The sequence below is a fragment of the Chenopodium quinoa genome, unplaced genomic scaffold (assembly GCF_001683475.1).
Source record: "Chenopodium quinoa cultivar QQ74 unplaced genomic scaffold, ASM168347v1, whole genome shotgun sequence".
Classification (NCBI taxonomy): Eukaryota; Viridiplantae; Streptophyta; class Magnoliopsida; order Caryophyllales; family Amaranthaceae; genus Chenopodium; species Chenopodium quinoa.
The window spans coordinates 713034-725825 of record NW_018743218.1 but is presented as its reverse complement, the minus strand read 5'-3'; the positions used below and the strand labels follow the sequence as shown (position 1 = coordinate 725825).

General features: G+C 35.8%; 1 protein-coding gene across 1 annotated transcript; it reads right to left on the bottom strand.

Annotated features, from left to right (window-relative positions):
• Nucleotides 1-3647: 3647 nt before the first annotated feature.
• On the bottom strand, nucleotides 3648-9262 carry LOC110734723 (formate dehydrogenase, mitochondrial-like). Its single transcript, XM_021914861.1, has 6 exons — nucleotides 9173-9262; nucleotides 7260-7434; nucleotides 5639-6179; nucleotides 5308-5432; nucleotides 4194-4306; nucleotides 3648-4091 (listed from the first exon to the last, which is right to left on the bottom strand). The coding sequence occupies exons 1-6, from the start codon at nucleotides 9260-9262 to the stop codon at nucleotides 3978-3980; spliced, it is 1158 nt and encodes a 385-aa protein (XP_021770553.1). The 3' UTR covers nucleotides 3648-3977.
• Between the last annotated feature and the right edge of the window lie 3530 nt (nucleotides 9263-12792).

The following is a 12792-nucleotide window of genomic DNA, read 5'->3' as shown; positions in this document are numbered from 1 at the left end:
CAAACCGAAATTAATTCAAGAACCATTCTTTAAATTATTTTTGGCTCAACTTGATGCTACAAAAATTGAGGGCTATACTCACAATTAATTTAATAAAACATAAATTAAAAATGAGTTTTGACAAAATTAAAAGGGGTTGGAAAAATAAACACAATCATCCAATGAAAAATTTTCAACACTAACTTGTGTAAACTTGAAAACTTACATCTTCTAACATGAAGATTAATTAAATTTCAATCACGAGTTTGAACTTTTAAGACTTAAATCAACTCAAAAGTGATTAAAATCAAAAATTAGTTCAACATGGAATCTAGAAAGTCAAGATCCAACCAAATAAACAACTAAAGATTGGATCTTTAACATTTTAGGGGTTTCAAAAAATACAAATTCACCATAAACATTCACACTTTAAGCAATTAATTTGCAAAAATGTGAAATTGCAAGTTTATGTGAAAAATGAACTCACCAAATTAAGCACCAAATATGACTTCATAAACATGCTTAATAAGGGTTATTATTCCAGTAGATTAATGATGTAGCCATACACATAATCTGACATTAACATGCCTGATTAATAAAGGATTAAAGATTTAAAATTTTTGGTCAAAAAACGAAAAAACCCCTCAAAAAACATGTTACTATGTGGATTTTGGCTTCTGGACAATCTTCGAAATGGGTTAAAATTGACTTAGAACATCGATTCCACCAAAAATTCACTACTTTTGGGTCGAAATTTGGGTTCTTTAGCGAAAATTAGCATTAAAACGAGATTAAAACTAGCGCGGCTCCGATACCGCTATTGGGTTTCGTAGTGTCCGACACTACGCGGAATAAAACCCTCCCAAAATCCGCACACAAATTAAAGTAAATAAACATGCATATTAATTAACAATCACATAATTAATTAACAAAGAGAGAGAAAGAAGAAAAGACGATCATACCCTTGATGCGTGCTTCGCTCTTTCTTGGAGCTCGTAATTGAAAGCGTAGTGCTTCGCAAATGCGTAACCCTCTAATGGCTCTCACCCTCGAGACCCGACCCGAACGGCCCCTACCCCGAAGCTTAGTCAGGGCTAGACCAAAAGTACTTAGAGTATTATAACAAAAGTGTTCTCGCTTGTGGAGATCCTTTCAAGTTCACAATTCAAGTGCCCTTTCCCAATGCCAAATGATTGGTATTTATAGGGAAAGAGCACTTGAATTCAAACTCCCATCAATGTGAGAGAATTGGTAAAAAGACATTTATTAAATTTAATTTAATTCTAAAATCAAATAAAAATGCAAATGAATCAAAAAACAACAAGTGTCAAGTGGAGAGAAAGGGGTTAGGTGAGGACCACAAGGGGTACCACCCTCCCCTTGCTCCAAAAGAAAAGCACACAAACCGGCTCCCACACGCACCCTATCGCAGCCCTCACCTGGCTCTTAGCCTTGGACACCAAGGCACTCCATGATGGCGTCCTAGTGCTCAGCTTGGCCTGCCAGCGAGGACATGTACTTGCGCGCAGCCCAGCTCGCAAGCCACGCACGCATGCGGGCTGCTACTGGGTGCTGCGATGCGCCAGCATGGCCTAACAAGATGTGCTTGCTTGCAAGCTGTAGTGTGCGAGGCACTAGCATGTTAGCACGCTTAGCGTGCCAGCGATGCTGACCATGCCGCACCAGCAAGCTAACCAGCGCTGATAGCTTGCGATGCTAGCATGCATGCGCTGCTATTGTCAGCAAGCTCGCACACTCGCTACGACCATGTGGGAGCCCAGCGAGCACTTGCGTGCTGCTGGCCTTGCGATGGTGCGGTAGGTGTTGCTAGCTCGCCTAGCATATGCGGCCAACCATGCTGGCCTTGCAATGTGCGCAAGGCATGCTACGCCATGCTAGGCATGCTGAGCTTGCGGCTTAGCCTTGCCTTACAGTAGTGGCCTTGGCTAGCTATATTGCCCTTGGCCATCGGATTGCTCGGGGCATGGGGTATATTTGTAACTTTTTGTTTGCTTGATTTCCTGTCTTGTCGATTCCTAAATTCGACCCGACTTACGATGCTCGGTTCCAACCCTCTAAGCTCGGAATCTGACGTCTAAGTTTGTAATACTCTAATGACTCATTTAATCCTTCGGATTAATTCGTCGTTTCGATTCGATTACTCGATTGGGTGAGACCCGAAGGAAAAATCCCTCTGATGGACAGACGACAATGTCCATCTACCATCAATGATAATGCTCCATCAGCCCGACACTTGGACGACACAGGATGAGTGAAAGATTAGAGGAGGCGACCTGTATGGTACGAGTCACCCCCTTTGAGGAGCAAATGTTTAGGGTAAAAATAACCCCAACACGTAGTCCAATCCCATAGAGACACGTGGCCCAATTAAAGGATGACATATGTCTTTATAGGAAGATGACACATGTCAAGCATAAAGAGCGCCTTTAATGGGAGAAAAAGGGCCTCCTTACATCAGGAGGCCTAAATCCCAAGAAAGCCGCAAAACGGCGCCCCATATGGACACGTGCCTTCACCTGATTGCACCGCCAATGAGAGCACGCCATCCTAAGTTATCAAATCCTGGAGGAAATACTTTCCCACCCCTATAAATACCCCAATAATTTATGATGGGAGGGGTGGATTAAGACTTATCATTCTAAGACCACTAAAAGCTCCAACTTCTCTCTAGTTTCTCTCTACATTTATTCTGTTTCCGGTCACTAACTTGATTGTCGGAGGCGAATATTCAGTCAAACGGAAAATTCGTTATTTTGCAAATGTCCGCGTCCATCCGACCGTGTTCAAGACCAGTATCCCGAGGGATTTCAAAAAACCCCGAAACAGCTAGTGTTATCATTATGCCATATTCGGTTTACCAAAGACTTGAAATAGGAGAACATTCACCTTCTAATATTACCCTTCAATTGGCCGATCGATCGATTAAATTTCCAAAGGGCAAGATAGAGGAAGTTCCTTAATAGTATCAATTTAAAAAAAAAAATAGTTTAGTTTTCATGTGTAACTTTCCCAATTCCTAGGCTTTGAAGTTTTTTATATTCCCTCTTTCTCTATATATACGATACCTAGAGTATTCTCTCTAATAATTATAGTTTAATTTGTCATCCTTAGGTACCCTTTCATTATTCAATTTTTCAATGAGCTCTACTTTTTTAAAAAAAATATTTGATGTATTATTTGTTTTGGGATTTCTTTTTAAAAATATTGGTATGAAATTATAAACAAATTCAAGAAATTTTATTTTTTTCAAATTGTGCATCGCACGAGACTAATTTAGTGCAAGTACAATCTAACAACAAGGCATTTTCCGTGCCAGTGGGCCACACACTAATCTATACTATAGATTAAAAGGCGTTCCTAAATAAGTTTAGGTGCTACGTGACACCTTCCTCAATAAATCAAGTATTTCATTTTATGTGCATAAAGGTTTGAACTCAAAATCTCAAGTTTCAAAATTATATTGCTAGCCACTAAGCTATACCGTATTTGTCATTTTATTAAAATTAAATATAATTAAGGATTTTAATCATGAAATTAATGTAGTAACTCGGGGCATCGCCCGAGGCCTAAAAACTAGTTTATTTATTATACTATTGTTCACCAACACACAAATTTTCTATTAAAAAAAATAGTGTGAATATTGGATCTCTTAGAAAAAACCTGCATAATTCACTATCATAATTTCCACCACATAACGGATGTTAAGAACTTTAACTCCACTGATACATCATTGAACTGAGAACAATTCTTATTTCACATGTACTGACAATGAAAATCAAACTTTAAGAAGGCATAAGATACCAACTTATTAGAGATCTATTAATTAACAAGCAATGCGAGCAAAGAGCTCAAATTATATAAGTCAGGCCTATCGCAAATTCGCAGTTTCAGGTACCGTCATTTAGATAGGAATTCTTATTACAAGATGCCTGATTATTCCAGACTAGCCATTCATAAATATACGCAAAAGCATATGATCAGCGATATTGGGATGCTAATTCACCCTCCTTGACGATGTAGTTTTGAGGAGGGAAATCTTCTCCTTTAAAGTAGTTGTCCAGCATATCCTTTACACCAGCAGCATAGCGCAACTGCAGCATTTCAATTCAAGTGATAAGTCCATACTCATTGAGCCATAACAAAATCGTATGAAGAAAAGTGTGTAGACTTGAGAAAAGATTTACACAGATTACCTGAGCATCAATAGTCGTGCCAGATATATGAGGGGTCATGGCATGATTTGGCATGTATCTCCAAGGATGATCCTTTGGAGCTGGTTGTGGATACCAAACGTCTCCACTATACCCTGTGAAGTAATGTTACAACTCGTGTTAAACTCCAATCCGAGAATCCTAATTTGAGCGCTTTAAGTTTTAAAAATATAAATCTAACTCAATGTAAGAAATTGAGAATGGTAACGGTACACTAGTAAGCGGTAAGAATTAGCATGATATGTATACAACAATCTACAAACTATATATGTATATATGCTATAATACCCTGAATCAAATTCTGTCACTATAACAAGAATTTTTATCTCTAACTCTTCCTAACCTCCATTTAACATTGCATTAAATAATCCAATCAACAAAAGTGGCCAAAAGAAGATCTTATTTTTATTTTATTATATTTTTTTTCCCGAAATAAGATACATGGAGTATATTAGGAACGTCTTCTCGCGGGACTAAAAGATCTTAGATAGGGAGCAGGACTAAAGAAGATTTTAGTTAGGGATAATATGACTAGTTTACTTTACACCTTAATTTTATAATGCAATATGTGACAACTTAAAAGATTTCTCCATTTCGAAGCAAAAAGTCATTTTGTACGACACATTGTATAAGTATCCTTATTTTTTTTTTTTTAAAAAAAAAAAAAAAAAAAAAAAAAAAACCCCAACTATATCGTAGAATATAATACGAAATTGGACTAAATGACATATATCTTGGGTGCATAGGACTGCACAACCTGAGTGGGTGCACTCAACATCGGGAACAACATTGTTGGGGTGTAAGGCATGAAATAAACAGCACTATTGGCTGCAAGGCGTGAAATTTTTTTCTAACTTTATAGGTCAGGTCTTGAACCAAGGGTGTAAATCATGTCATGCCTTGAACCCAACAACATAGCTTATGGTGTAGAGTGCACCCATCTAAGATTGGGTTGTCATCTGAGGAACCTAAGCTTATAGTTGGTGTCATTGAAGCCGATTAAGCTGTCTAAACTGTAATATAAGTTTAAGCTTTAAAGGAACCTAAACGAGGAAGATCATTGAATACAATAAATCAAAGAATATAGAATTTTTACCAGCAACATGACCACTTGAGCAAGCATCAACGATAGCTTGGGTATCCATGAGTGCTCCTCGAGCATTATTAACAATTAGCACTCCTTTCTTCATTTTTGAAATCATCTCCTTGTTAATCATTCCTCTGCACCACAGATAAGTAATTTGCCAGACACATACTTCAAAATTACAAATTCAAGGAATAGGTGAAAGCCTAGTGCTAACTTTAAAAATACATAAATAATAAAATCATTTTTGCCTACTTTTCCAATGATCTAGATCACAAATGAGCACATGATAATATGACATATTATAAGGTGAGATGTGCAGTTCAGATAAGAATCAACATACTTGGTCTTCTCAGTAAGAGGAGTGTTCATGACAACCACATCGCATTTGCCAAGCATCTTTACAAGATCCTCCTCATACTTTGCTCCTGTCTGACTCTCCATTTCTGGGTCCATCCTGATACGATCATGATACAGAAGATTACAATTAAATGGCTTCAGTCTCTGAAGCAAAAGCTTGCCTATCCGTCCTGCACCAACAGTTCCAATAGTCTTGCCCTCAAGGTCACAAGCTCTGTACGCAATACCAGCGACATTCCACTCCCCTTGGATAGCCTGATGATATCCAGGCAAGAAGTTCCTGACAAGAATAAGGATCCTCATTAATTCATCTTCAGCGACAGAGACAACATTGCTTCCAGTTACCTCTGCAACTGTTAGACCAGCAGCAGCTGCAGCCTCCAGATCAATGTGATCAGACCCGATTCCAGCGGTGAGTAATAGTTCCAAGTTCTTTGCATTTTTTATCCTTTCAGCAGTAACATAGGCAGGATGAAAAGGTGTTGTTATGAGGACATTGAGATCAGAGATATGGTTTTCTAGTTCTGAAATCAAATAAAGGAAGGGTTATCATCATTTCAAATAAAAAGTCTGGTGCCCATAATGGTATTGTGGTAAATGAAATAGTTGATATTTCCCTAATGTAATACATGGGACATCCAAACATTTGATACGCAGGAAATGTGCTAATCAGTAATCACTAGAAATGGAAAGAGTACTATACTACACAGCACATACATATCAAAACATTCAATTAAATTGTAATTTAAATTTCTTAATTAATCATATCAGATTAGGATAAGCTTTTCCAAGTAAATTCTGGAGAAAATTGATAATGTTGAGAAAGCGATGACCCATGAGCAACAGGCCTAAATATCCCAGGACCTCCAAACAAAATGCTAAATATAATATTGTGAATTGACGCAGTAATGCAGAAAGAAGTTCCATACATTACTCTCTAGTTATATGCATCAAGTCCGTAACAGGTACATTTCCCTCTCTTTTTGTTAGTTTCAGCCACCCTACTCCCCTTTTTTTACTTACACTCTTGCACATGAAAATGGTCATTAAAATCTCATTATATTTGCGCACATAATATCATCGAAGTAAAAAGCTATGCTTTTAAGTCATAAGCAACTACAGAAAGCATATCACTCCTCTATTCCACTACTTACTTCAAATGCCCAATTACCAACTAATAGTCCTCAAACTTCTTTATTTAGTAATTAATATATCAATTATCAAGCATTTTAGGTCTCCACTACAGAAAACAACTTTCTGTCATCTCCATGTATTAATGAATAGAGCTTACCAAATAACAGTTCTCAAAATTCTTTATTTCACAATTAATATTTCAATAATCAAGTATTTAAGGTCTCCACAACATAAAACAACTTTCATTCATCTCTATGTATGAATGAATAGAGTTTAAAATACTTCCATGTTCCAAGGAAAGAAACTGGTATTCCATTCTCAGTTGGTTTATCCATGGATGGAAAAGGTTAAATTTTTTGTTTGTACACCCTCACCTCTAAGCAAGACCAGAAGGGGAATAAAGGATGTAAAAGTAGCTTCGCTTATGTCTCTAAGATAACAAAAGAAACTTAGACTTCTAGAAAACCTACCAGAATTGGGTCCATCTTTGTCATCCGTAACAATGTACTCATGACCCTGCGACTCCAGCCAGTCTCGTATCCCCAGGGATCCTTCTACACAACCAACAAAGTTGGGATTCATTGATGCATATTCATTTGCTTTGTAAAAAACACCTACAATTTTCTTGCTGCTACCCGAAGAACCCTGTTTGACAAGTACGCAAGGAGTTAAAGATGTCAAACACGGTAATATGGATAAGATTAAGAGTAATCGATAAGAAAAGTTAAGTTCAAATTACCAACTTCTTACATCAATACTCCACTTATTATTTAATTACATTTTTTGCTACATAATTGGCTCAGTTTCATGTTCCAATTTAATACGAAAAATCTTTTTCTTATTTTTTTTTTTTTTTGACGGGTAATATGAAATATGTAGCTCCCTTGATTTTTTGTAACATCAAAGCTTCAAATCAAACTTTTGCACTTGAAGTTCCAAAACTCCAAGTGCTCACACCAATCGATGACAAACAAGGATCTAAACCCTTATAGCTATCACTAGTGGCAGATTTTAAACAAATTATTAGAGCCACCAAGGTTTGAACCTCCCTTACACCCCTGCCTAGCAAAGTAAAATAAAAATCACAGATTTCTTACAAAATATATATTTTAAAACGTGCCATTAATTTAGGCTATGTAATAACATTGATAATTTCTTCATCATAGTACTCCATTTGTCCCATTTAAATTTACTCACAGGGAATGTTATAAAACTTAAAACTTTGACAATAAATTCAACAAGTAAACAATATTCCCGCTGTTTTCCTTAAGTGAAATGTCATTTTTTTTTTTTGTACTATTTATCTGATCCACATTAACTAATGTTAACGATTAGTACCAAGTCTTGTGGTACTTGATGATTAAAGATACTATTGGTCTGCATTGACATACGTGTCAAGAGAAACGTTTCACTTAAAAAAACGGAGGGGTATACAATACTAGATTACTAGTAGTTACTAGCCTCTGGTAATTAAAAATTCAACCATTTTACCCAATTACCTATTTTTACACAACTTTTTTATACGTTTATTAAGGCAATAAATTCTTAATATCCGATAATCAAAAGATATATCTTTAGGGTTCAAGCCCCTATGAGCCTTAAAGAAGATCCTCTCATGGGGTTAATGCCTCGGGTTATTGCTTGATTGTGATGATAAGTTCTTTTTCATTTTATTTTATTTAATAATTTATTAATTGTGAAAACATGCTTGCAATTTGTCATACCTTAGTGTTTAACTTGAGGTCACGGGTTCAAATTAATCAATGTCTCATCAGATTTGTTTTAATAAATTGTCAAATAGCAAACAATAACGTTGTAATTGGGATAGAGTGATTAATTACTAGTAGCATACTAATTAAATGTCAGATTTATGTTTGACTTGCGTTTAACAAGTAACATTGACACATTGTACTTGACAATCTGTACAATTTAAATGTCTTTCTCATAATCTGCAATTGAAGATATTACTTAACCTTTGAATTAAAAAAATACATTGATCTGACACATAAAACATCACATGTATATATTTAATTATCAGATAACCTTAATCAATTTATAATCACAGATAGAAGTGCTTATTTATTCCACCTTAAAAATAAAAATATATATAAAAAAAAAAAAAAAAAAACTTTTCTACTCGGTATATCTGCTAATTAACATAATCCATCTCAGAATAATTTATTTATTTAAAAAAATTATAAATTTTAGCTTGACAGATTCCTTTGTCGTAATTACAGATTTAACTTTTCAAAAAAAAAAAAAAATTACAGATTTAAAAAAAATAAAAAAATAAATAAAAAAGAAAAATATTAATTAATTAATTAATAAAAAACAAAAAAACAAAAACAAATTCATGGTTTTTCAAAAAGATGAAGATGCTTACATGAACATTTCTGGTGAAAGAAGAAGATGATAATGCAGAATTAACCGTGACAGATTTGACAGCAGATGTAAGTGCACGCCTCATCGCCATAATTATCAATTGATTGATCACTCTCTTTGTTTTCTGTCTCTCAATTAAGTCTGAATGGAAGTTTAAATAATAAATGATGATCAAAACTCAAAATGCCAATTCTTGTTGAAATCGCCACCTACGTGTCCGGTTTTGCTTTCACTACCTCCTTTTTCCAACATACGAGTAATTTCTTATTTGACATTCCTCTATCCGTTTTTTTGGATAATGTATTCCGGAGTTTTAAAAAGGTACTCGCTCTGTTTATTTTAAGTTCCACATATCCTGGCCTCTCCTGACACATAGTTTTAAGTAAAATAATAAAATAATATATATAAATGCCTATTATTAAGAATAAAAAATTTAAAAAATAAAAGAGAGAAATATGTATGTTGATCAATAGTAATAATGTGAGAGGAAGAAAATTTTTTATAAAATGGTAGTAGCTGAAAGAGATAGTGTTCTTCCAACAAATATATTATTCCGATGAAGGGCTAGGAATTATTAGAAAGCTAATTTTTCAGTGAGGTCAAGTGATCGAAATGCCTTATTGGAGGCTGCTTCCGATCAATAATATTAATGTATAATTAATGTTACGGCTTAATCTTGACTAAACCCATCAGGTCGCACCCTAATCGAATAACCAATCCGAGACGACGAATCAATCCGCAGGATTAGATGAGTCATTAGAGTATTACGAACAAATGCGTCGGATATCAAGCTTAGAGCGTCGAAACCGAGCGTTGCAAATCAAGTCGAATTTAGAATTCGACGAGACGCTGAATCAAGCAAGCGAACAGTACGAGCCAAGCCGTAACCTCGCATTGGCCTAGCCATGCGAGTGCTAGGCTAGGCGAGGGCAACCAACCACATGCATGCTAGCGTGGTGGGCATCGCACCCAGCCACACGCATAGCCGTAGCTAGGTTGCGCTTAGCATGCAAGTAGGGGTGTACAAAAACTGGACCGGACCTGAAACCGGACCTGAACCGACCTGATCCGGACCGGACCTGACCCGGACCTATTGATTCAGGTCCGGTCCCGGTCCTTAAAAGTCAAGGTTCTCGGTTCCGGTCCGGACCCAGTCTAAACCCGGGGTTTTCAGGTCTGGACCTGAAACCCGGAAAAATTGTATTTTTTTAAAAAAAAAATAATAAATAAATCAAAAATCAAATTAACGTTGCTTGCTGCTTTGCTTGAGTGACGAACTGACGATTCAGTTCTCTTTCATTTCTAACCCTAAGTCCCTAACGCTATCTCCAAGACTCCAATCTCCAAACTCCCTGGCTGTCTCCCCCTCTCCCTCACTCTCACTATCTCTCACCCAGTCAGCCCAACGCCCACCGCCGACAGTGACACCTCCCTGCCTTCCTCACTCTCTCAGGCGAAGCCCAGGCGCCCACCGCATGAGACAGCTGCCGCGCGATTCTCCATTTCTCCGGTAAGTTATTTTTTTTTATGTAAATCTAAATTATCTAATTATGTTTGGGTATTTTGTATTCGAAATAATGAATTAAGTGTTAGAATTTATATGTTTATTCATGTTTCAATTGCTTATAATGATTGTTTGATGTTTGCATGTTGAATTTCTTTTTTTTAGTTCATTTGTTTCGAATTTATGTTTTTTTTTTTGGTTTTCTTGAGTTTAGGGTTTACGGTTTTAGGGTTTAGGGGTTAGAATTGATAAGAAGTATGGTTTATTTTCGAATTTTTTTCGAATTTATTTTTTTTTTTGGTTTTTTTGAGTTTAGGGTTTAGGGTTTAGAATTGATAACAAGTATGGTTTGTCTTCGAATTTATGTTTTTTTTTTTTGGTTTTTTTGAGTTTAGGGTTCAGGTTTTAGAATTGATCACACTATCACAGATTCACAACCTTTGAATCTCTTTTTAGGCCAAATTTAAATAAATAAATAAACGTAGTGCATGATTTGTAAGAGACTCAAATGATTAAATAAGTTGGCTAACTTGTATCAAAATTGATAAGACATGGTTGTATGCAGTTCAGAATTCAGATTTGAGTTGGCTAACTTGTTTAGAATTGATAAGACATAGTTGTATGCAGTTCAGGGATTCTTATTCTTGTTCTTATTCTTACAGACTTGCCTAGGGCTAACAAGGGAGTGGAGGAACCACGGATTCTTATTCTTGCAATGTAAGTTGCTCTTAAATTTTTTTATAAAATGGTATGTGTATATAATTGTTACTTTAAAATTACTTATATTGTCTATAATTATATTGTAGATGGAGAGCTCTCAATCCAAACGGTCTGCTTCTTTTTCTGAACAAACGTCACAACCACTTTCTGAAAAGGATATGGAAGAATTGCAATCTACTTTTCCTCCTGATAAGAAGCTAAAAGCGGGGCGGGAGTATATATGGAACAGAAAAAGTAAGAGGAAAGCTGAGTATTGGAAATATTACTTAGAGTACGTCGAGAATGGAAAACTACGAGCTGAATGTAAGTTTTGTCCTAAAACTTTTGCTGCTGATGGTAATCTTAATGGTTCCAAAAATGTTAAAAATCATGCAGAATCATGTCTCGGTAATCCTATTAATATAGAAAAAGAAAAGGGCAAAGAAAAGCAAACTAAATTGTATTTTGATCAAGAACATGAGAGTGGTGAATTAAAGTGTGGGAGTAGGATTATTAACTTGAATGATGTTAGAGAGGCATTGGTTCACATGATTATTGTTGATGAGTTACCATTTAAGCATGTGGAAAAACCCGGTTTTAGGCACTTTGTGCAAGTTGCATGTCCACAATTTCACATTCCATCTCGTGTTACCATTGCTCGTGATTGTTTAGAGTTGTATTATAGTGAAAAAGAGAAATTGAGAGAAATTTTTAAGACATGTCAAAGAATTTCTGTGACCACTGATACTTGGACTTCAATACAAAGAATTAATTATATGTGTCTTACAGCTCATTTCATTGATAATGACTGGAAATTAAATAAAAAGATCATAAATTTTTGTCCAATTTCTAGTCATAAAGGAGAGGCTATTGGAAAAGCAGTTGAGGCATGTTTAGAGTATTGGGGTATTGATGATAAACTTTTTACTGTCACTGTTGATAATGCTTCTTCAAATGATGTTGCTTGTGCACACTTGAGTAGAATGGTTAGAAGAACAGGATGTATTAATGATGGAAAAAATCTTCATGTTAGATGCATTGCTCATATCATTAATTTAATTGTGTGGGATGGTATTAAAGAACATGGTGTGTGCATTGATAGAGTTAGAAATGATGTGAAATATGTTAAGAATTCCCCTGCAAGAATACTTAGATTCAAAGATCTTGTGCAAAAAGCAAACATAGATTCAAAATCTTCTTTATCCTTTGATGTCCCCACTCGTTGGAACTCCACATACATAATGTTGGAAACGGCTTTGAAGTTTCGACGTGTTTTTAGTGGGTTATCTCTTCCTGATGGAGAGGATTTGAATGACAATGAAAGGCCTCCCGAACCCGAAGATTGGGAAAAAGTGGAGAGGTTAGTTATGTTTCTAGAGGGGTTTTATCTGTTGACTAAACGAATTTCTGGTTCCCAT

Bases quoted from the DNA above. Each gene is read 5' to 3' on its own strand.
- LOC110734723 (XM_021914861.1), bottom strand. From the start codon at position 9,262: ATGGCGATGAGGCGTGCACTTACATCTGCTGTCAAATCTGTCACGGTT. The intron at 7,435-9,172 runs GTAAGCATCTTC...CTTGTCAAACAG, and splicing joins CTTTCACCAGAAATGTTCAT to GGTTCTTCGGGTAGCAGCAA. The intron at 4,092-4,193 runs GTAATCTGTGTA...GAAATGCTGCAG, and splicing joins GCACGACTATTGATGCTCAG to TTGCGCTATGCTGCTGGTGT.